A 24550-nucleotide genomic window follows, 5' to 3' on the forward strand; every position below is an offset into this window, starting at 1 on the left:
GGAAAATGCTTCAAAGTTCATTCCACACTTTTTTCAACGTTTTTTCCCCATGGTGTCTGCTGTCTTATTTTGGGATAGACATTATATTAGCCTCTGTTTATTATTTTTTTACTGTTATATACTTTCTATTCCTTGTTTTCTATTTATTTAACTTTAATCGCATTATGGGCTTATTTTAACTTGTATTTATGTTACAACTCATTTTTTGTTAAATTTGTTGCTTCATCAAGTATATGTGATGAAAATGTACATGCTGTACGATTTTACATGCTGTACCACATGCTTTCATCAAAAACTAAAGGCTTGTGTCTTATTGTAGGCTAAAAAAATATATAATTGCACAATTCTATTTATAGTTATGAGTGTTAAACAAAACTTAAGAAGTAAGACATAAACTAAAATGTGCTTTTTTAAAACAAGTAAATGTCTATTACACAATAAACAATTTGTGTAAGGCCCTCCAAATACACATGCAATTTCACACACACACATGCACGCACGCATGCGAGCACACATGCACACACACACTAGCCTACAGAGAAATAAATCTACGTTGTCAATGTGACTATACAGTTAAAAATATATAAACTTTGTTTTATTGCAAATAATCTGTTGACCACATGCTAAGTGTCACAAGCTAATGTGTTTCCTTCCGCTAAGTTCTAAATGGAGGAAGAAAGCTGAACAGTCAACCTACTCAGACAAAAAACAAACTGAACAAAACAAACAAACAAACAAACAAACAAACAAACAAACAAACAAACAAACAAACAAAAACATATTAACAATATAACTAGACTTTTACATACTGTAAATACAATAAATAAAGACTTGCAAGAAAAAAATTAGGAACAGAAAGTGAGAGCAGAACTGTGTTCTTCGAATATCTGCTATGATCATGAGGCATCTGTTATTAGTCCTATTTGCTGCAGTAAAACAGGATATGATGATCTTGACTAATGGAATGTATTGAAAAAGTAAAACCTTAAAAGTGGAAACTTAGAGCAGCACAGTCAACTCTAGAAACAACTTTGAATAATCTCAAATTTAACATCAGCAAACCAAAAATGTCTTATTACGGCAATGTGGAAATTCACGAAACGCACAAAATGAAGAGAGAGGAGGAAGAGGAGATGGAAATTTATGCTAACGCAGATCCAAGTAACAGTTCTGATGTTTGGACAGAAATGGACAACTCGGTTACCAGACACAAGAAACTCCAACACACAGGTACTGAGACTTACATTACAAACATATGAGCTTGAGTTTAAATGAATAATCAGTTAAACTTTGCATCTGCAGGAAGTTATTCCGTGAGGATGAAAAACTCCAGAGCAGCTCCAGTGTGTTTGGTGTTGCTGTGTTTTCTTCTGCTCACTGTAGTCATGGTGTTGAGTGTCCTCATCTATACAAACAACACAAACTACACTGAAGAGAAACACCAGCTAATAACAAACATCACCAACATCACAGAAGACAGAGACGCACTGGTAAACAAGATCATCAACCTCACAGAAGACAGAGACAAGCTACTAACCAACATTACCAACCTCATAGAAGACCAAAACCGGCTACAAGCCAAGAACATAAGGCTTACTCAAGAGAAAGATGAATTATCGTCAAATAAACAAGACCTGATTAAACAAAGAGACCACCTAAATCAAGAAAAGAATGAACTGCTGAAAATGGGTAATTATTAGTAGATGTAAATGACTTGATGTGTTCTTTGATTCCATTTTCACACTTGTCAGTTTGTCTGAACATAAGTGTAACATTTGTTATGATGACTGTGTATACCATTTTACTATACAGTAACATTCACTCAGCTCAGAGGGCAAAGTTGAAACAATGCTCCTACTATAGTTTTTGGTGTTCTCAATAATCTTGTGTACTGAAATAAAGTGCTAATAGCTGAACTGCTTGTTTCAGATGAATGGATTTACTACCGTTCCAATGTTTACTACTTTTTCAAGTTGAAGAAAAGCTGGACTGAGAGCAGAAGAGACTGTAGAAACTATGGAGCAGATCTGGTCATCATAGACAATAGAGAAGAGCAAGTAAGTGAAACCAAATTTTCATCTAATGAATGGTAGTCTTTGGTATAATTCAAAACGTGTGTTGGTTTTGCTGGTAAATCGGCACCGATAGTTAATTCCCGGAGCGGTTATCGACAAATATATATATATATATATAATTGGCGATACTCTTTCTGGGCTACATCTGTTACTGGAGAGGCTGGGAGGAGTTTGTTGATTTTGTTTTTATGTCGATGTACAGTAATTAATTATTTTGACTAAATGCTGCATTAGCTATCATCTACACAAGGCTTTGAAGAGACTTATATTAGTGGTATTTCAAACAACAATATAGCAACAAAAATACATGCAAGACAGACCCAATTGTTTAAAGTTAATGGAACTTAACAGTCCATATATTTATGTAGAACCATTTTGGTACAGGACTTTAGGTTCTTTAAACATGTTTGTTGAAAGCAATCATAGCTTACATGTGGAACAAACATAATTCAAATAGTAGTTCCTACATGGCTATATTAAGCAATAATGCACCTCTGCCTTGCTCGTGCACAATATACAGCTATTCAAGCAAAATCACTGAGAGTTTTAAGTGGTTTACATATTATAATTACAAAGTCATGTCACATCCTCTACAGTGCATCATTTGTCATTGCTTGGCTGTGCAGCCTGCCATTATCAATATGAAATGTAGTCAAACAGACACACATATGGAGAAAGTAACAGTGACCTCAGCTGTACAGTCTGTGTTTGTGAGCACTCCCAACAGCACTGACAATTTACTTTTATATTTAGTTTATTTGACAATTATTTTATTTATTACAAAAACTACTGTTTATGTATTTAAAACACTATTTATTTATTTTAAAAATCTTGATTTCTGCTAAATTAAATATTAATCAACCTAAAGTCTGTATGAAGAAAAGTGTTATTACTCCATGTTATATTACTTCTTTTTTTAAGGATTTTGTTGATAAAATAACTGCTGGTGAGAAAGTCTGGATTGGTCTGTCTGACAGTGATGTGGAGGACAGTTGGAAATGGGTTGATGACAGCAAACCAACCTCTTGGTGAGAAATGACTGAATTGAACTGATTATTAAAATTAAAGAAAGTTAACATTTTGGAGGTCTGACAACATTTTTACCAGCCTGCCACAAAATCCCCTAAACATAAGTTATAATGAAAACACACAAACCATACCCAGTTGTTTTATTTATTATTGAAAACATCACACACTGTATTAGTGCAAGCATGAAAAGAAAAAATTAATTTCTAACATGTATGAGTTTCTTTCTTTTTCTGTTAAACCCCAAAAAAATATTATGAAGAATGTTGAAAATCAGTAACCAATGACATCCACACTATAGTAAAAACAACCACTTTGGAAATCAATGGTTACCGGTTTCTAACATTTTTGTGTTCAACAGAAGAACTCAAACAGCTTTGGGACAAGTAAAGGATGAGTAAATGATGACAAAATGTTTTTATTTTGTCCCTTTAAGCGGAGCCATCGTTAAAATAGCAGATCAATCCAGAATGAAATTTTTCTGATACTTTACTGTACTAACCCTTATGTCATCCAAGATGTTCATGTCTTTCTTTCTTTCATTTAGTAGACTTTGATCAGTCCTCTCTTTAAATATAAATCTATATATTTTAACCACAAATGCTTGTTTTGTACTATGTCATGCATGTCCTCAACTTACACACTATGGGATCAAATCAGTGCAGTTTTTGTTTCACTGAGTAAGTTGAAACATTCCCTTATGGAGTCAGACTTTCAACATTGTGCATACAGTTGAAGTATGCCCCCCCCCCACCCACTCCTTTATATATTTTTCCCCAACTAACGGACAGAAGATTTTTTGAACACATTTCTAAACATAACAATTTTAATAACTCATTTCTAATAACTGATTTATTTGATCTTTGCCATGATGACAGTAAATAATATTTGACTAGATATTTTTCAAGACACTTCTATACTGCTTAAAGTGACATTTAAAGGCTTAACTAGGTTAATTAGTTTTTAGGTTAATTAACTAGGCAGGATAGGGTAATTAGGCAAGTTATTGTATAACGATGGTTTGTTCTGTAGACTATCAAAAAAATATATATATAGCTTAAAGGGGCTACAAATAACAACAAGACTTTCTTCAGAAGAAAAAATATTATCAGACATACTGTGAAAATTTCCTTGCTCTGTTAAACATCATTTGGGAACAAGCAAAAAAAAAATAAAGGGGGGCTAATAATTCTGACTTCAACTGTTTGTACACATTTGTGTGAAAAATTGAGCTGGCCTTGACTCACGACTCTCTGAGGTAGCATTCAGTTTCTGCTGTGTTCACACCGCACGATAAATCAGTGACAAGAGGATACACACTGCATGACTACATAGAAATAATGTGCTGCTGCTGCAGCTGTTCAAGCAAATGCCTCTTTGTTTTTGGTTTAATATTATTGAAAAGCACATTCTGATATTGTGGTTCATAACTCCTCCCCGATCTCCTCCTTTGTTCTTTATCTTGCTCTCTCATTGGCTGTAGATCATTGTCGCTGATGTGTTTTCAGTCAGAGTGCATTTCATGCAGTCATTTATTCATTTTCTTTTTGGCTCAGTCCCTTTATTTATCTGGGGTCGCCACAGTGGAATGAACCGCAAACTTATCCAGCTCATGTTCTATGCAGCGGATGCCCTTCCAGCTGCAATCCATCACAACCATACAAACTCATTCACACTCATACACTACGGACAATTTAGCTTACCCAATTCACCTGTACTGCATGTCTTTGGACTTGTGGGGGAAACTGGATCACCCAGTGGAAACCCACATGAAAGCGGCGAAAACATTCAAACTCCACACAGAAATAACAACTGACCCACCCAAGGCTCGAACCAGCGACCTTCTTGCTGTGAGGCGAAAGCACTACCTACTGCGCCACCGCGTCACCCGTATTTCATGCAGTATGAATTTGAATGGATTCTCTCAGATTATGTCTTAACACTGTGTGACTCTCTCTCGCATCAACGAGTAACGTTTTGATTTTAGTTTCAAATCCTGTTGGTGATGAACTTCCGCGGTGTGAGCTCGGTAGTGGAATATTTGTATTTGTGTAAAAAACTACACAAAAATAATACTTTTTAGAATAAGATTATTATTGTTTTATTAGATGACACCCTTATCCCTCGGCAGGGATCATGTAGTAGAGTCTTTGAAACTGAAACAGCAATTTAGACACTTAGCCCTTTTGATCTGTCCTTGCAGGTTCTGGCATCATGGAGAGCCTTCCAGTGGTGGAGGACAAGTGGAAGAAGACTGTGTTCTAACTGTTACATCAGCATGGGCTGATTACCCATGCAATGCTGAATTCCAATGGATCTGTGAGAAGAGAGTTTTTAAATAACAATTTTCTTATTTATTGTCACCTCTTTTTTGCTATTCCAGTTTATTCTGTTGGCAAAACTTCTTGTTAAAACCATCTAATGCTGAAATCTTAATCCATGTATTAATAATGTCACTGGATCTGGATTGCAATACTACTTTTTTGTTCTGCCTAAAAAAATGTATTGCCAGGTTGCAGTGTTTAAAACTCAGCAGCAAGAGTTTTCATTTCTGCTCACATTACCCCTCTACTGTACAAGCATCACTGGATACCTGCACCATCGCATATACAGTTGAAAATATTACTTGTATTTAAATCATCAACTGTGCTTCCACATCTTTCTGACCTACTGTACCTATTACTCTCCTGCCTCAAAGCTCAGATCATCTGAGCTTGATCTTTTGGCTGTTCCTTCTTTTCAGCTGTAGGTGGAAGTTTTGGTGTCAATGCTCCCAAGTTATGGAATGCACTGCCTCTTACACTTATAAATATCAGATTTGTCTACCTTTAATGCATATTTTTAATTAGTATTTTGCATAATGTAGCTTCAGTGGCCATATATGTATGTTGTCTATGTGAATGTGCAATTTGTTAAGTGACCTTAAGCAATGGGCACTACTGTATGTTAATAAAACATCTTCCTCTTCTAGATGAGCTGTCGGTTTTTGTGATAAATTAAATGGGGTATATGCACTGGGACTTTTTTAGCTCAATCGATTATAGTAAACTGTCATGCCATAATAAAATCGCCACATTTAAGATCTGTTTTCCTTAAAATCAATGATCTTCACTGCTTAACTGAGATACTTCATAAAGTAGCTCTCAGACTGGACAAGAAGCACTGCATTAGATTCCATTGTTCAGCACCATGTCTTCAAATTATGGAATTTATTTACCACAGTATTTTCAATAGAGTTTCAGTGCTCTCCTGTTGCTACTGACTATGCTTTTGTAAGGTTTTACATTATCAATGCTCTAAAAGGAACGTTATGCTATTGAAAATAGTGTTTCAACCTTTCACCGGAAGTTTATCAGTGGCTAAAAAACACTTTTCTGGCATATAGGCTAAAAATAGTGCTGCGTAGTTAACAGGTACTTAAAAAGCATTACACTAGAGCACCAAAATACCGGTGATGACACTGTGTTTTTGAAATGACATAATCATTTATGCATGCATACTATTAGTCAAGCTGTATGTTTGACAGTTAGGCCACTTGAAAATGTTCATTTAAATACTTCCGTCTGCAAGACATTACAAAAGAGCCTTTCTGAGTGCCCTCTATTATAAAAGTATGTTTACACCATATATGGTACTGAGTGTTTCAATGTTTTCAATTCTTCTTACGTTGCAAATCTGGTGGTGGCATTGCATGAGTGTTAACAAGTGTCACTTCTCTTAAGTTACATGGAAGAGCTCTGAAATTATAAAAGGAGAAGTGATGACTGGAAGAAGGGAGGACCAGACCAGACCAACGACACTTTATGTTGTGCTTTCGTTTCTGTGTATACAGCAGTTGTCTGTGTTTGATGTTTGGGGGTTCCAGCCTACTTCTCCTTGGTTTTATTATCAATATAATGTGGTTGAAACTTCATACTTCATGGGAAGGGGGAGGCAAGAAAACTTTTAACAAGAACACAAAGTCTCCCAGGTTTTCACAGTCATCACTCTTCCATTCATCTTGGGATTCGAGAACTCTACAGCATACAGCAGATATCGAACATCAGTCTATTTTTAGCTTAATTTTTATTGAAACTAATTTTAAACCTACATACAGAAAGGTTTTGGCAATGACTGCACTTTTAAATGTTACACTTATATTTAAATTTAAATATACTGTAGAAATATGTAATAAAATATGACATTTACAGGTTTGCAATCAAAACTTTGCTAACTATTCATTTGTATAAATGTATTAATAATTATTCAATATCTAATTCTAAATCTTATTCACACATAAAGACTAAATGTAGGCATTCTGTGGTAAATATGTAGATAAATAAGTTAATCAAAACAAAGCATCTTAATTAGTGTGAATGATTACCAGAGACTTTTGTTTTCAGATGAGCTGACTGTTGACTACTAACGAGGGCAATAATGAACTTCCATCTGTTGTGTATTATACAAAATGTCTGTCACGGCACTATAAAATCAGACAACGCTCATTTTAACTGAAAATTATGAGCATATAGAGACATACGCTTCACTTTTAACTGCTTTGGGTCAACAGTTGCTTCACATTGAAGATAAAATTACATTTCACTCATTTCCTTTAGCTAAGAAGGTCTTTTTAAGAAGGCAAGTGTTTGGGCAAGACTGTCAGGGACAGTGTGAGACATAATAAATTATATTTTGAAAGCCATTATAATAGAGAACATGGAAGAAGAAGTTTCTCTTGTTTTGTGACTAGGCCTTTACCAGCCTACGCATGGCTGGTATCTGAAAGCAACTGCAGGTGATACTAGTTTTCCAACAAAATACAAAGTCAGGCTAAAATGTATCAGAATCCATTTCATGCAACAATTTGCAAAATGGTTTATTACACATATGCACTTAAAACGCATGTGGTTGTGAATAAAACCAACCTGTTAGCAATCCCACTGGTGTAACACATGGTATAATCATATTTATAAAATCATTCAAAACTCAACTGGTTAACTCATTTGGGAAATATGCAACGGACACACACAGTTGATGTCAATAGGCAATCAAGTATAAAGGTAATAGAAATCATACACTGAGTATTCAGGACCATGTAAATGCCCTTTGAGGCCCTCACCTCTCTGCTTTATTGATTTACAACCTTTCCCAGCCCTTCAGCAACCTTTATTGATTTCCCACTTTGTTACAATTATTGGGTATTTGTCCTGTACCTGAGCACAAGAGACATTCAGGAGAGAAGTGTTCATGGATATGGGTTTTGCGACAGGGGAAGGAAAAAAAATTGAAATTGCATGGTGGATGAAGGTAACGCGAACACATGAAAAAACAATCTAAGCTTCTCTCATTATAATTACACCACACCCAGCTACAAACACTAACTTGATCACAAAGTAATATGTTGTAAAAAGGTAACATTTGCCATGATGACGAAAATAAAACAGCAAACTAAATAAAAAATATAATAATTAGAAAAAGGTGCGCTACACCTTAATCACGAACTAGAATCTGTGTTACACCTTTGTACGTATCTAGTAAGAAAATGCATTAATTTGTTGTGGTCTTCTCCTAACATTCCTTTGGCCAATATTGCTTAGAAAAACTGACTTTATGGCTTGCGTCAGAAATCTGATTTCTGGCATATCTGGAATCCACTATGGGAGTTTTTGGAGAATGTGTCCTGAAAGACTAGTTTAATTTTTTTTATTAATTAATTAATGTTTTGTTTAATTTTACGTTTACAAAAGACTTGAATTATTAGCCGATGGACGATTGTATAATAGATGGTTGTATTATTGTATATGATGACATAAGACACCTATACCACTGTTCTGTGATTGTAAATCTTTAAATAAATGTTTTAAAAAATGTTTTACGCAACTGCAAAAAAGTCAATAAAATTAACAAACTAAATCAAAATATTTTTCTTGTTTAACAAAATAATATTCAACTTGCACAAAAAATTGGCCCCGGAAACTTTTTAAGCTTAGTTTCACAACTTTAACTGGCAATATTTTTTATGACAACTAATAATAAAAAAGCAGCAAACAAAATTAAAAATGTAACAATTGGACAAAAGAAATGTTGCATCACATTCCTAAAAAAGTAAATAAAAATAACAAATTCAATCAAAATATTTTCTTTGTTTAACAAAATAATGTTCAATTTGCATAAAGAATTGAACCCGGAAACTATTTAAGTTTTGTTTTACAACTTTCTCTGGCAATATTCTGTATGACAACTAATAATAAAAAAAGCAGAAAACTAAATTTATAAAAATTACAATTAGAAGAAAAAACAACATCACATCACATTCCTACAAAGAAAATTAAATTAACAATTAAAAAAATTATAATTATTGCATCACATTCCTAAAAAGTACATAAAAATAACAAATTCAATCAAAATATTTTCATTATTTAACAAAATAATGTTCAATTTCCATAAAAAAATTGGCCCCGGAATTTTTTTAAAATTTGTATTACAACTTTCTCAGACAATATTCTGTATGAAAACTAATAACAATAATAAAAACAGCAAACAAAAGAAAAAAATTACAATTAAAAGAAAAAACAACAACATCACATCGCATTCCTACAAAGAAAATAAAATTAACAAATTTAATCAAAATATTGTAATTATTTAGCAAAATAATGTTCAATTTGCATAAAACATTAACTTTCTCCAACAATATTCTGTACGACAACTAATACAAATAAAAACAAAGACATAAAATAATAAGAATTTAAAAAAATTATATTTAAAAATACAAAATATTTAGCTTCAGAAAAATTTTACAACAATAAATAAACAAAACAAAACAAAATTGTGAAATAAATTAAATGAGATTTTAGACAGGAGAGAGACAGAAATAAAAATAATAATAATAATAATTGCCAAGCCCTGACAAGGTCGCGGCAATCAGCATGCACGTTCCTCCAGCGCTCTGTGTAATCGTCTTAACCTTAAACAATTTCCGACAATAACATGCGACCATAAGCCAACACTATTAGAGATAATGAGACATTTATTCAAATGTGATTGCATGACTCTCCAACCTAATCTGGGTTAAATACAAACACGCATTAAAAACCCCTGTAGCCGCTTTGTTTGAACGAGACTGTGACAATAGCGACACAATGTGTTGGGTTAATTACGGCCGTCGTCCACTATTAGCAGTGACGAGGCCACATTCCACTGGTCTGTTCCAGTAACTTTCGCTCGCTGAAGTCATGAATTACAATTCATCACAGAGAGGAAGTTGCGTATCAAAAACAATTAAGACTCTATCAGACTGAGTCATAATCACCCTAATTATCTGTATTTGCATTCTGATGAAATGTGTATCTATGATAAGTCGCGACACTGTATTTATAAGCAGCATGCAAGTGCAAGACAGCGCGATAAAGAGACAAATGAAGGAATATCAAGAGGATAAAATGACCCCAAATGTCCAGAGCAGTTTTCCAGGGGCCTCGTTGACAATTACTGACAACTAAATCACAGCCTGACAACAGGAAATCCTCTTACCAGATCATTCCGTGTAACACCTCATGATTTCAGACGGCCCGGTCACTTTGTGTCATTCAGTAACTGTCAGGTTCAGACCAAGCAGCCACGGAAATTGCCAGGGGAGAAACGGGAATGGATGGAGAGAGAAAAAAAGGGATATGCTGCTCAAAGAAGAGAAACCCGATTCCATCAGAGAGAGGAGAAATAAATGGATTCTATGTAAAGGTTGCTGAGAGTGAATCAAGAGAGAGACACACACAGATAAACAGTGTGAGGGAAACAGGAAACGCCTCTCAACTCTGTGATTTAACGGTCCGGAGAGCCATCCGCGATGGCAGAAGGGGAAACAGTTGGCATTGCTTCTCATTATGGTGTCATGCTAGTGTCTCTTTTCTTTTGCCACCTGTCCAGCATACCTAATGCCACCCTGGCACTGTGCCACCTCGGTTGGCTGACATCATCAAAGTGAGCGAAGGTGGGGCGTCACCCCAGACTGGAGGTGAAGAGATGGGAAGTTGTCTACTGCCATATGCCTTTTCCCTTCCAAACCACGGGTCATTACGGGCACTTTTTTTTAATTATTAAGTTTAATTAACCTGTCTATGGGGTCGCTCTTATGGGCCAAAAGCTTGATCATGACAGAAGCTGAGGGTCTTTAGAAGTGCTAAGCATTTGTGAGATCACAGAAAAGCAGTCTGTAATCACATCGTCTCAACACCATGTCCGACAAAACTGTTGGACAGTATCAAACCACAACAGCTTCACGTGGAGACAGTACCATCTTCACCATGAGCAATTATAATGAGAGTTGAGAATGGAAAACTGATTTAGTTTTGTTGTTGTTGTATAAATACTAAAATTGAATGATTCTCATGCATCTGTACAACAATATATTACTTAGTAGTTCTGTACACCGTAACCAAAATTCTTACTGCCTTAAATGTTTAGTTAAATCTAAATATTTTTTCTAGTCATCTCAACTTATATCAATCAAACTGACTAAATATATTTACCTACTTAAAAAATAAGTTGAAACCAGATTAATTTATTAAAATAAGTTCAAATTAAAATAAGTAACATAAAAGCTTTTGCTGTGATGGCTTTTTGTCATATTGTTTTTTACAGTGTAAAGTAAATCAAATGCATGAATATGTAGACATCAAACAGTTATAAAAACAGAATTTGGCAAACGTTAAATGAATAAATCTAACCCAGGCTAATTTTGAATCCATACCGCTATATACATTTCTGGAGAGCACCAAATACGTCCCAGGAGCTACATTTTTTTGCAGTTTTTGTTGTCGAAAATCCCCCAGAGGCCGCTGTGTACACTTTTTAAGATCTCAAATTTCTCTCTGGAGTGCCTGCCCGTCTCATGTAAATGCACCAAAGGCTGCTGTCAACTGAATGACGGACCAATTGACTGACCAAAGAAAAAGAAAAGCCCTCGCGGCATCCTGATTTTTACCACATTTACAGATTTTACCACATTCTCACCCTGTTATTTACTTGTTTGTTTTATTTTTTTGCATTTTTTTTGTCTTACCTGCTTTCTGGAACAGTTCTTCGCCGTACTCGACACATCACAAGTCTGCCGACATACATAGTGAGTCACTGGCCAAGCCATCTATACGTAGGTAAATGGTCAGCTGGTAAGCGCGAGAAGGTACGGCATCAAGAAATGCAGCCATACGTACTTCTGGCTACATAATTCACAGTCTCCAGAAATGTATATTGGAGTATGTTTTCAAAATGAGCCTGTGTTGAATAAATCAAAAGCAGTGCTAGACAAAAATAGACCAAAAAAATAGACAAAAAGTTTTAGTTTTAAGTTTAAAATGATTCCTCTTAGTGAATCAAAAAACATTCACTTTAGGCTTATTCTCCAATTAATAAAGACTTTTTATTGAATGAAAAATATACACCAAAGTGTAATTTCAGACTCAAAGTTATGTCTTTTTAATGAATTCTCTATAAAGAGAAAAAAAAATAGTTTAGTCTAATTGCCAAGCAAATAATTACTCTATAAGCTATCTTTTTTTTTATTTCATTGAAAAACACTACAGATATCTTGTGAAGGAAGAGGAAGCAGGAAGCATTGTAGCTCATTGTAATGAAATGCAACCTTAGCACAGCCTTTTAATAACCTTCCCACAATCGATATGCACATTACTACTCCTGTATAATTCAATATGCATATAACCCAATACGTTTCTGCTGCTAAAAAGCCTCCTTGGCTATATTAAGAAGGATATGAAACCATATCATACATTTCGATTCTTAAATTTCACCTCCCAATGGACACGAGCAACCAAGCGCCCATGTAATTAGAAGCTTCTTTGTTTGAACTTTCTGCCATGACCTTTTTACTGGCTCGGTAAACAAATGAACAAGCATTCCCTCCCCTCCGCTATCCCCTAGCAGCAAGGCCTCGTGGGAAATGTAGTCCAAACTTGTAATACTGAAAAGCCTGTCTTCTCAGGTGTACATTTTTTTTTCATTCTCTACAATATCCTGCAAGGCGACGGTGTCCTAAATGCAATTACTGTACACAGCAGAGCGCAGCGGAGAGGGTCCGCAGGGAACGCCGGTAAACAGGATGCAGTCAGGGGGTGCGGGAGTTCTGCTGCTACCTAATTTAATTGGCGCAGCTACTCAGCTAGCCCCAGGTGACCACTACATGGAATCTTTGTAAAGAATACGTTTAAAATCACCCTAGGCTACAATGATGCATCTTTTTTTCTTAAGATCCCTTCATGCTGACGGGGCGTTTTTATTGCTTTCCCTCCATCCCAGAGAGGAACTGTCGTTGTCATGATGAGTTTATAAAGAAGATATTAAGAGCGTAAACAGTGATGGTACCGCTGAGATGAAAAATAAAGAAGAAAAATGGTTTTAAGGGGAAGAGGGAAAGCGGGACAGAAAAAGAGACTGTGTTGTTATTTCTCAAATGATCCGCATAAAATTACTGAACCTAATTCAGCACATATAGTGTTTTCTTCACTGCTTTAGCTTCAAAATATGCACATTATTCCCTCAGATTGATAAAGGATAAAAACAAAGTTGTTTAGAATATCTTTGAGTCCTTTTAACATTTGTACAAAAGCATCTAACCTTTTAGAACATGATAAATAGCTGTAATTACAAATTATTACCAAGCTTCAATAGTTGATTTAGATAGGACAGTCACAAAGGCATGGCACTAAGGCATGTTATTCCGAGATAACAACCACACCACTGAAACTAATAACACAGGTTAATAACACTTTGGGCCATATTATACACCTGGCACAATAAGGCGAAAGAAGTGTTTGGCACGATTTGTGCTATTTTCAGACCAGCGCAACCCTCATTTTTACGTTTTGCATCACGTTGTTTAAATAGCAAATCCATTTGTGCCACTTTGTGAACTCATGGGTGTTCCGGTCTATAAAGAAGGTGTATTAAGGCACATTGTTGGCGCATTGCTATTTTGAAGAACTGAAATAGACCATGCTTCTGACCAACTAAAGTCTAAAGTCCAATGCAGAGCACGTTAGTTATGTGCCTATGGGTCCAAAACGCATACACATTGTACAGCAACATACACAAATCATTACATATGAAAAAAAAATTAAGGATTAAAATGTTATAAAAATTATTATTTTCTACATTAATATAAAAACCACTACCTCCATGCCTTCATGTTGGGGCACTTTTTTCTGTTTACTCATGACAATTTGCATTTGCATAATGTTATTATTATTAGCAGTATTATTTATTATATCCATATTTATATTTGTTTTAATAAAAACAAGTTTAGATTTGTCCACCAGAGTGTATTTTTCCGTCCTTAAAATAGCAAAAGTAGATTCGGAAATCGGATGCGGATGCGATTTAGACTTTGCGCCTAGATCGTTAAGATAGAGCCCTTTGAATCATCTTTGACCATCAGTGAATACATTCACACATCCATATTTATATGCTTGTCTGTCCTTGTTCATACTGTGGATCTGTATGTTAGTGTATTCTCCATTCAACAATTTTCGTTTCTGTCAGCTTTGCATTTAATTAAAGATTTATTAAACTATTATTCCTCAGAACAATGTTTTGTGTCTACTTTTATGTTTTGTGCAGCAAGTAGCCATGCAATAAGCAGGATAAAGTACATCCAGATGATTTATCCTGCAATGAAAATCGCCTGGATGTACTTTATTCCTTACTTTTTTTTAAGTATTACCAATGTTGTTTGGTTGCAGACAACTTTTGTGCAGACAGTTTATTTTGGTTGCAGACATTACACAAATGTAAATAGCTTACAAATATGTATGATTTTGTGTGTATGTACAACAATCTGGGTGAACAAAGTCATATCATGTTTCAAGTACAAAATTTTCTTCCTAAAATAATGTTTATAAATAATTAGTGGTGAGGAATGATACTATGTAATATACAAAATAAATGTAGAATTATATATTTTTTAAAAATCTGAATCAATAAGCACTACCAAATTTGTCCTCTTGAGACACTAATATCCTTTAAACCACAGGCATCAACTTATTTCCACATCAAAAGGGACAGACTCATCTAGATCTATCAAATCATCACTCAAAACTCATTCAAGCATTAGTTAGGCACACACAAATAAGTGCAGCTATTTTACAAATAACAAAATCATTTGAAAACGGGATTCAGATCCTGGAAACCATCAGCCAGTATTCTGAAAGGGCTCATTAGCCGATTCTCTGATAGTGGAAGATCTGTTCATGTCTCATCTTAAGTCTGTGTTGGCCGTCACACAGTCGCGAGCATGCAGGAGCTCTCACTCATTGCTGGAACATTCCAATTACCTTAACAACAAACTCATCGCTCACATCACCAACTTCCTCTAATTTGAGGCATTGTCAGATTAGCGCTTGACTTCTTGCCTTCCTATTATAGCATTCGGAATTAAAAAAAAAAAGGTTTAACGCCAGCACAGGCACACCATAGACCCAGCAAACGATGTCTGATGACGTTTCAGCTCGACTAAAAAAAAAAGATTTAAAACTGTGCTTACCTGAAACGGCGAGAATATCTGATCAACCGAGCAGCACATGGAGAGAGAGAGAGAGAGAGAGAGAGAGAGAGGGAGAGAGAGAGAGAGAAAGAGAGAAAGAGAGAAAGAGAGAAAGAGAGAAAGAGAGAAAGAGAGAGAGAGAGATGGCTATTAGGCCTGAGGTACTCAATCAATCTTAATTGATTATTGCCATTAGATTTAATCTCCATTAAATCTAATTAACTGGCCATTAAAGACTTCTTCAGGTGGTCAGCATTCCTGGGATGAAAACTGTCACACAACTGCAGTGGCATTACAGTAGTACATCAATTATTTCTTGACAAGAACTAAGTCTTCGTTCAACCTCAAGGAAGAAACACTTTAAAAAGGACGACTGCTAATTATTAATGAGGGAACGCATGTTTAATTTATTCCTCTAGAGCAAGCAATATTTATTTTTTCCTTTAAAAGATTCTGCAGGTAAGGAGCATATTTTTTCCATGTTTGTTCAACTCCAGTTCATCATTTTTACGCTAAAAGAGCTTCTCTCCAAGTTTTGAGAGGAATGAGCAGGGAAATAAGTATAGTTGACCTGATGTGATTATGCAGATTGCAAATTGAATTTAATTTGCTCATTAATGGAGGTGAAGTCACTGCGTGTCTGTTTGGGTTAGGGTTAGTTTATGGTAATTAAAATTAGCTGTGTTTAAATTTTGAACCAGCTTTACTGACTCATCCGTGGTGGATTGAGGGGGTCTCATGGGGGTTTGGAGGCATGTTTCTGGACATCGTTTTAGGTATAAAGTTGAAATGACGTTTTTAATTGTTGATTTTACCTGCAGAAAATAAATATATAGCTTAAAAAATCTATATATTTTGTCTCATGAATTTCTCTCTCAAGAGAAAGTGTTTGTAGTTCCCGCTGTGTTAGTAAAGTCAGTTTAAACCATAAACAGACAAGTCCGCCAAAGAACCATCATTCAATCAAACCCTATAACTCGACAAAAAGACACTACCCGTAAAACAACTTGTCTATGCTATTTTTTCAACATTTTGGACAAACGTAGAAGACACAACTGTGACTCTGTGAACATGTCAATGTTTCTTAGGCATGAAGAGCTTCCTTCACTGAGGCCGGAAGGGCACGGTCCTGAAATTAACATTGAATGATGTAGACGTTCCAACCAGGTCACTCACACATCAATAAATAAAAGACCAAAATGTTATTTTTGATATAAATGAGCCATTTTGACGGTAGGTCAGTTACAATGGAGGGTGTACAGTGATATACATATTTCCATGAATAACACAATTATTAACCAATCAACATGCAAAGCTATAAATATGCTAAAATGAAAATTATTTAAATAACTTATGAATATACAAATATAGGATTTATCAAAGAGAAAACAATTAATAAAATTCACATTTATTCCAGCAACATGGATATATATATATATATATATATATATATATATATATATATATATATATATATATATATATATATATATATATATATATATATATATATATATATATATATATAATGAAATAAAATTAATAAAGATAAAATATTTAAAAAAATAATAACAAAAATTTAAATAAAATAAAATAAAATAAATAAATAATAAAATAAAAACTAAATAAAATAAATAAAACAAAATAAAAAATAAAACTAAATTAATTAAACAAAATAAAATAATAAAATAAAATAAATAATAAAATAAAAAACAAAATAAAATAAATAAAACAAAATAAAAAATAAAATAATAAATAAATAAAAATAAAAAATCAAATAAAATAAAATAAAACCTAAATACTAAATAAAACAGAATCTAATGTCAAACAAAGGAGAAAATAACACCCACCCACACCAGAATCCAAAATCTCAGTTTTCACTGTCTACACATCAACACCGCAACCTAAAAATCCTCACTAAGTCTGGCATGAGTTTTCAAAAAATACACGTTTGTGTGGACAGAGCCATAAAGTGGTCTTTTAGAGACAGGCGGGATGTGGCAATACCAGGACATCAGCCATCAGGGGAGCGCGAGGGCGTCAGTAATCAGGTGGATAAGGATGAAGAGAACTGGACGGCCTGAAGTTACAAACTCTGCCAAGGTTCTGTGCGACACCTGGTCCACTAACATTTGAGTCCAAAACACAGGGCCATGTGCCCTGACACAGCAATTACCACAGCCATGATTAAAAAAGAGCAACAACTCACAGACTAGTGCTTTGTGATGCATGATAAACACCCATTTCTCTCTTTTTTGAGCCTTACAACACAGAGAATCTGGCTTTAATTCACATCCGGCACTGACGCCCTCAGAGGTTCCATTCTTCTCCTCATTTCAACACAGGCTCCTTTGCAAGTGCTGAGAAAAAAAGCTTTGGCTCTCATTTTTATCTGTCTCCTTCTACATGACTGGCAATCAAAGGCGATCCCACTTATTAGAATGAGTAAAATTAGTCACGCTCGCGTTACTGAAGTAACAGCACCATCCCACAAACCCCGTTAAAAGGATGTGTGCGCCCTCACTACACATTCATAATGAAATATCCGCTTAGATCTGAGTGAATATGGATTCCGGAGGATAAGGCAGACTTCAAGAGACTGCTTCTCTCCACACACCACCGCACACACTAACACAAACACATTCACTCTCTTACTTTCTCCTGACACCGAAATGGTGATTGTTCTCTGCACATTCATCCTGATAGTGCACATTATGCTCACTAGGAATGAAGGAAATAAACAGCAAAATGCACAAGGAGGAAAACAAGAGGCAGTTTGTGTCAGCACAATGTGAAATATACCGTTAGCTACTCCAGCATGTTTTTTTTCCAAGATATTTTTGTGCTAAAAAGTTAATTGGTTGAATTAAAAATTTAATGTGAAACATTGTAATATTGTACAATTTAATAATAATAAAACAAATAACTAATTTACAGTGTAACAGATGAAAATGTCATTTATTCCTGTGATGTTAAAGCTACATTTTAAGTTTCATTGCTCCAAATTTGTGTGGCACATGCTCCTTCAGAAATCATTTAATTTAATTTTAATTTGCTGCTCAGTTATTATTGATATTCAGTTATTAAAAATGGCTTATATTATTATCAATTTTGAAAACAGCTGCAAGTGCCTGACAATATAAAAAGCCACATTAACTTTTTTCTCATTTCCTCAAATATAGCTGGCATATTTTTTCCACGTCAGTCATTATTGCTTTATTACACAAGGTACATTCTAAAACTCCAGCTAGTTCAATTTCATTGTCCCTCCTTGATCTCAGTTCTGACTAATTACAGATAAATGTGTTGATTACAGTTGAATTCTTTATTTTTTGAAAAGATGAGGCCATGCCAGCACAAAATGGCAGTGGTGTTTAAGCCTTGACTGATATTTCTTTTAACACAAACCATATAATCACACACGCTGAGAATAAAGCAAATGACCCGTCATTTCTGTGATTGGACTGCCATTTTCAGGTGCTAATTCCATTTCCTGTGAACTCTCAATGCAGCTGGCTGATCACACTGTGAAGAAACGGCTCACAAAGCCCAACAGGTGGTCTACAGAATTACAGCCCACCTAGATCAACCCCTCAGAGGCAAGTGATTAAAAAAATAACACTTACTCCATTTCTTAACCGCTGGGTCACAATGACCTCTCATTTGGTAAGCCATTGTGAACAACTATTTTCACTTTGCTACTGTACTTTCAGTATTTTAAGTACATTTGTTAAGTATTTGGTTGGTGAATGAGCTGAATCGTGTCAGTTAGTCGGTTCAGTTGTTTTCAAATTTAATTTGTGAGTTGAAAAACTGAACAAAATGTTTTAAAATAAAATCACAAATGAACAGTCATGTATTTTCTCTGATGCTGTAATGCGGTTACATAGTGTTCTTATCATTTTAACACCCTCTGCTGCATATTTTTTTTTTAATATAATGTATTTTTGTAAATTTTGAGCACACTTTTATAAATATTTTGCATTTATTCATTTTTGTTATAAACTAGACTATATTTGATCAATTTGTCTCTCAAATTGTCATTAACTATCAGTATGGATATCATGTTTTGGTAATAAAATTAAACATTTTCTTGCAAAAAAACAAGCACTATTATCTTTTAATACTTATTACTACTAAAAATCAAGCATATTTGTACTTTAACTAAAGTAAAATCAAAAGGTAAGGCTGCATACTTTTATTTTTATAGGGTTTATGCTAGAGGTGTGAACCTACACTATAGTCTGACGGTTCGGTTCGGTTACGATTATCATGCCATCGATTCGGTTCAATTCGATATCTCAGTGCATCACAGTACATTGACATTACATATTACATAGATATGCTTTCCATACACAATTTGATTTTACTTCGCAACACAATAATTCTTGTATTAAAATTTATAATTATATTTATATACTATTTGTAATACAATTTTGTCATTTAATACAAGCAGTCAGATATACAGTATGTAATGTACCTTTAATTTTACCAGCTTAATTAAAACATTCTTTTTCAATGTATCAAACAAAACTAATGTACATAAACAAACGTGAATATTATCCCGCTTGCTTTTTCAGCATTGTTGAGCAAGTTCTTAAACACCTATGACTGATCATGCGTTCAACAGAAAAAGCTGTGATTGGTCAGCGCGGCTCTAGCTCATCTAACAGTGACACAGACACTGATGTTAAACGGCCGCAGCGGCAATCACAGCTGATACATTAGAGATGACAACTAGGTGGAGAAAACTCGCTCTGCAGACATGCTCGTGGCTGGATCCACAAGAAACGTTACTGTTGTAACAGCTGAGAGAGAAGATAAAATGTTACCACACAAACACGCCAGCAGGTCAAAGGGGCCAGAGAAACAGAGAGAGTTTAGCTTTCATTTTCATTTCCTAGCTGGGTTTTAATGTTCATTTTTTCGTCAGTAAAATACTGTCCAGCAAACTCACAAGCAGTGAATTGTGCACAGTTATTTGCTTTTTAAGTTTTAATTACTCGCAGTCTCCTCCCTCGCCATAGTAAGCTACCACCATTTAACACATTTGTGATAAATAACATCAGTACATAATAAACTGTTATGATTATTACTGAACCGATACAAAATTGTCCGTGTTTGCATTGCCGTGCATCGAAGAAACAATACATTTTGACATCCCTAGTTTATGAATTTTATCTTAATTTTTCTCATTTGTCCATGACTGTTGACAGTCAGTATTGATTAAATGATGCTAACAACAAATCATAAACAGCAACTAACCTCCTTATCATCAAGCCTTTAAAAGTGACTCGGTCTCTTCCCTGCAAATGAAACCATATCAATCGCCGTTCCTTTCAACCACACAGATTTCCTTTCTCTTTCATTCCTGGCTCCCCAACACTCCTGGCAGGGCCATTTCATTGGGCTGGCAGCGGCACCAGCAGATTCTGGCTGGCATCAGACGTTTCATCAAGATCAGCAGTGATTCTGAGAGGCCGAGGCTAAACTGCCCATTTCCCACCATGAGCTGGCACTGCCGGCAATGCAAAAGGTCTCTAACAGGACGATCCGAAGCCAAATGGGGGCCGCTGGAGTCCAGGAACATTGAGCGAGACAGAGCGAGGCTCAGTCCCACTGAACACAGCACCTGCTGACCACTGCATGAGGCGCAGCGGGGCCACGGGTGACCTTTGAGGGTGGAGATCCATCACAGCTGCTGAGTGCGCAACACTCATGCATTATTTCCAAGAGAACTGTACCAATGCATCAGCATATCTCATTTAAGTATAGAAAGAAAGTATAGAAGGAAGAGTACAGAAAGAAAATCACACAAGTACAGAAAGAAAATCACACATATGCATATGGTTTAAAAGGACTCTCCATAGATATAATGTATTCTGCACTGTAAAAACTGCTTATAAGGCCTTACCCTACCTCTAAACCCAACCCTTTTAGGAAACTTGTGACAAAATACAGAGTTAAATATGATGTTTAAGCATTTTAAATTATAAGGAGACAGTGCATGTCTTTGTAAACCACCATATAGTGTACTCATACCCATGTCAGTACACGATTTTGTGTGTTTGTAAACCACATGAACAAGAACACACACACTTGCACACACAATATGATGAATTATAATCATGATAAGTATAATAGATTTGATGAAATTAATTAAATATACTAATTTGCTGCTCAAGAATCATTTCATATTATTGTCAAAAACAATTATTCAGAAAATATGGATTAAAATGAGTAAAAGTAACAAAAATGTTTAATAAATGTGGTTATTTAGAATTTTATTTTGTATCAAAGAAAACAAAACACAAAAAGCAGCAAGACCATCACCTTGTTAATAATAAGAACCAGGGGCATAGCCAGCAATTTTGGGACCTATACACAACATTTTTTAGTGGGCCCCTCTAATAACAAAGTGCTTTGCTTGCTGTCGCAGGGCCCCTAAATTGCCTGGGCCCCTTTCCCCCCCAATGGCAATGCCCCTGATAAGAACCATTAATAACAAAGCATTTTTAACTGAGAACTGTTAATAACTAATCAGCAGATGTTGCACTAAATAAAATCTGAACTATTTCAGATTCTGAGGTATCATATGAACCTGAAGACTGAAGTAAATAAGATTTACTGAAAAAAATTGGGGGTGTTATGGTTGGTGTGGGTGTTGCGGACGAAAGTGAGCGGGATGGGGTGTTGCAGACGAAAGTGAACAGCAGAGGGGGGAGGAGGGGGATCAGTAAAATGAGGTGCTGGATGAGATTTCAGAGGTGCCGAATCCGGATCCTGCGTGTCCCAACACAAATTAAGCCCAAAGTAAGATCGATATGTGTTTGGACAACAAGAAGGAATTAAGTTAATGTAATAAGTTAGAGATCATTTATTTAAGTGGATTAAACGTAAAGCGATTGTCACACAAAAAAACTCAAGAATCGTATTGCTTCAGTTCATTTTACACAAGTAGCTTGAACAAACAATAAATGTCTTTTTTCTGAATGTGGCCTAGGTGATAATTTTCTTTAACAAACATAGATAATTTTTTTATTACATACTTTTCACATGGCGACGCGGTGGCGCAGTGGGTAGCATGTTCGCCTCACAGCAAGAAGGTTGCTGGTTCGAGCCAGTTGGCGTATCTGTGTGGAGTTTGCATGTTTTCCCTGTGTTCACATGGCTTTCCTCCAGGTGCTCCAGTTTCCCTCACAAGTCCAAAGACGTGGTACAGGTGAATTGAATAAACTAAATTATCCGTAGTGTATGTTTGTGTATGAGTGTGTATGGATGTTTCCCAGTGATGGGTTGCAGCTGGAAGGGCATCCACTGCGTAAAACATGTGCTGGGTAAGTGGGCGGTTTATTCTTCTGTGGCGACCCTTAATTAATAAAGGGACTAAGCTGAAAAGAAAATGAATGAACATAATTTTCAATGTTACCACATTTAAATAATAATAATCAAAACAATTTAACAATATGATGTCAAAATACAAATTAAGTTTCATGTTATAATTGTAGGGTTACAATAAAATGCAGCTTATTCATACAGTAAATTAGGTTTTTATGTTGTAAATATGGGCGGCATGGTGGCTCAGAGGTTAGCACTGTGACCTCACAGAAAGAAGGTCACTGGTTCGAGTTCCAGCTGGACCAGATGGCGTTTCTGCATGGAGTTTACATGTTTTCCCTGTGTTCACGTGGGTTTCCCCCGGGTGCTCTGGTTTCCCCCACAGTCCAAAGACATGCGCTATGGGTGAATTGTATGAACTAAACTGGCCTTAGTGTATGAGTGTGTGTGTGAATGTGAGAGTGAATGGGTGTTTCCCAGTACTTGGTTGCAGCTGATAGGGCATCCGCTGCATAAAACATATGCTGGAATAGTTGGCGGTTCATTCTGCTGTGACTACCTCTGATAAATAAAATACTAAGCCGAAGGAAAATGAATGAATGAATGTTCTAATTATGGCATGTGTCTAATACATACACAACTTACACTTATTATAGAATACTAATATGGTTATTGATTAAATGGTTGACTACGGGAGTATGGGTTGATAATGGATAACTTAATATACTCTAAGTTGCTGAAAATTATCAAAGCGGATCATCAGTATCTTCTCTCTGAGAGCTCAATGTGGCGTCTCATTGATGCAACAGTGCATCACATGAATACAAAGATATTCAAGCTGACTGCATTCATAACCATATAAACTGCTGAGAAATAGTTTAAATACATTTTCAAGGGTTGTTCGGGAATCAAGCAAATCCGGGTTTTGAAACACCACACAAAGACGAACTGCAATTTTAGTCATTCAGAAATAAATAATGACTCTTGAAGCTGCATTGAAGAGTATTATCCAGTATGTGATAATTAGTTAATTGCAGGTTTACAATTGAATAAACATTAACAAATGTAGATTTCCATGTCTGCAGCTTTTTTTTTTTTTGCCAACTAGGGGCGTTCCAGCTGAACGACTGCTTTAAGTGTACAGTTATGTAATCACTCTAAATGACCCTGTATAACAATAATTAAGCAGCAATGTCATCGTTCACATTTCCCAAGGCTGTGAACACAGCAGCATAGCATACAACCGCACACGCTACTGAAATGAGTCACTATAATAGCACTAATTAAGCGAACATACAATAGCAAGATAACCGGAACTATCATTTCCACTTCATGGGGATGGTTTCATGGGTTTAATGACCTAGCTTTATTAGAATTCACAGATTTGTCCTTTATGGTCATGTGCTGCACGGAAGTGAGTTCAAATCTAATTTGATGGATCAGGTCACATACTAGGACATATATAATCCCATACGAAAAAAAGCATAACTAATGCATATACAGGGTTTCTGCAGGTTTCACCAAATTAACTTTTAAACTTTTTAAGGCATTTTTAAGACCATTGTGAGAGAAATTTTAGATG

General features: G+C 35.4%; 2 protein-coding genes across 7 annotated transcripts in view; one reads left to right on the forward strand and one right to left on the reverse strand.

Moving 5' to 3' along the window:
• The window catches only part of cadm2a (cell adhesion molecule 2a), a 660886-nt gene that overhangs the window by 303175 nt on the left and 333161 nt on the right, over positions 1-24550 (reverse strand). For 3 of the 5 annotated variants that reach the window (XM_056466536.1, XM_056466534.1, XM_056466532.1), the window contains exon 2: positions 15631-15648. The exons of the other annotated variants lie outside the window; for them this stretch is intronic. In XM_056466536.1, the coding sequence (XP_056322511.1) occupies positions 15631-15648 (18 nt within the window). The remainder of the gene's footprint in view (positions 1-15630; positions 15649-24550) is intronic. 5 annotated transcript variants of the gene reach the window in all.
• On the forward strand, positions 938-6030 carry LOC130236005 (CD209 antigen-like protein B). Of its 2 annotated transcripts, XM_056466538.1 has the most exons (5): positions 938-1230; positions 1303-1689; positions 1930-2057; positions 2997-3103; positions 5305-6030. In XM_056466538.1, exons 1-5 carry the CDS (start codon positions 1068-1070, stop codon positions 5441-5443), a joined length of 924 nt encoding a protein of 307 aa, XP_056322513.1. In that variant the 5' UTR covers positions 938-1067; the 3' UTR covers positions 5444-6030. The 2 variants fall into 2 exon arrangements, with proteins under 2 accessions (XP_056322513.1, XP_056322514.1); XM_056466539.1 differs by lacking the exon at positions 2997-3103.

The sequence above is a fragment of the Danio aesculapii genome, chromosome 10 (genome assembly GCF_903798145.1).
Source record: "Danio aesculapii chromosome 10, fDanAes4.1, whole genome shotgun sequence".
NCBI lineage: Eukaryota > Metazoa > Chordata > Actinopteri > Cypriniformes > Danionidae > Danio > Danio aesculapii.

Bases quoted from the DNA above. Each gene is read 5' to 3' on its own strand.
- LOC130236005 (XM_056466538.1), top strand. From the start codon at position 1,068: ATGTCTTATTACGGCAATGTGGAAATTCACGAAACGCACAAAATGAAG. The intron at 2,058-2,996 runs GTAAGTGAAACC...TCTTTTTTTAAG, and splicing joins TAGACAATAGAGAAGAGCAA to GATTTTGTTGATAAAATAAC. The intron at 3,104-5,304 runs GTGAGAAATGAC...CTGTCCTTGCAG, and splicing joins GACAGCAAACCAACCTCTTG to GTTCTGGCATCATGGAGAGC.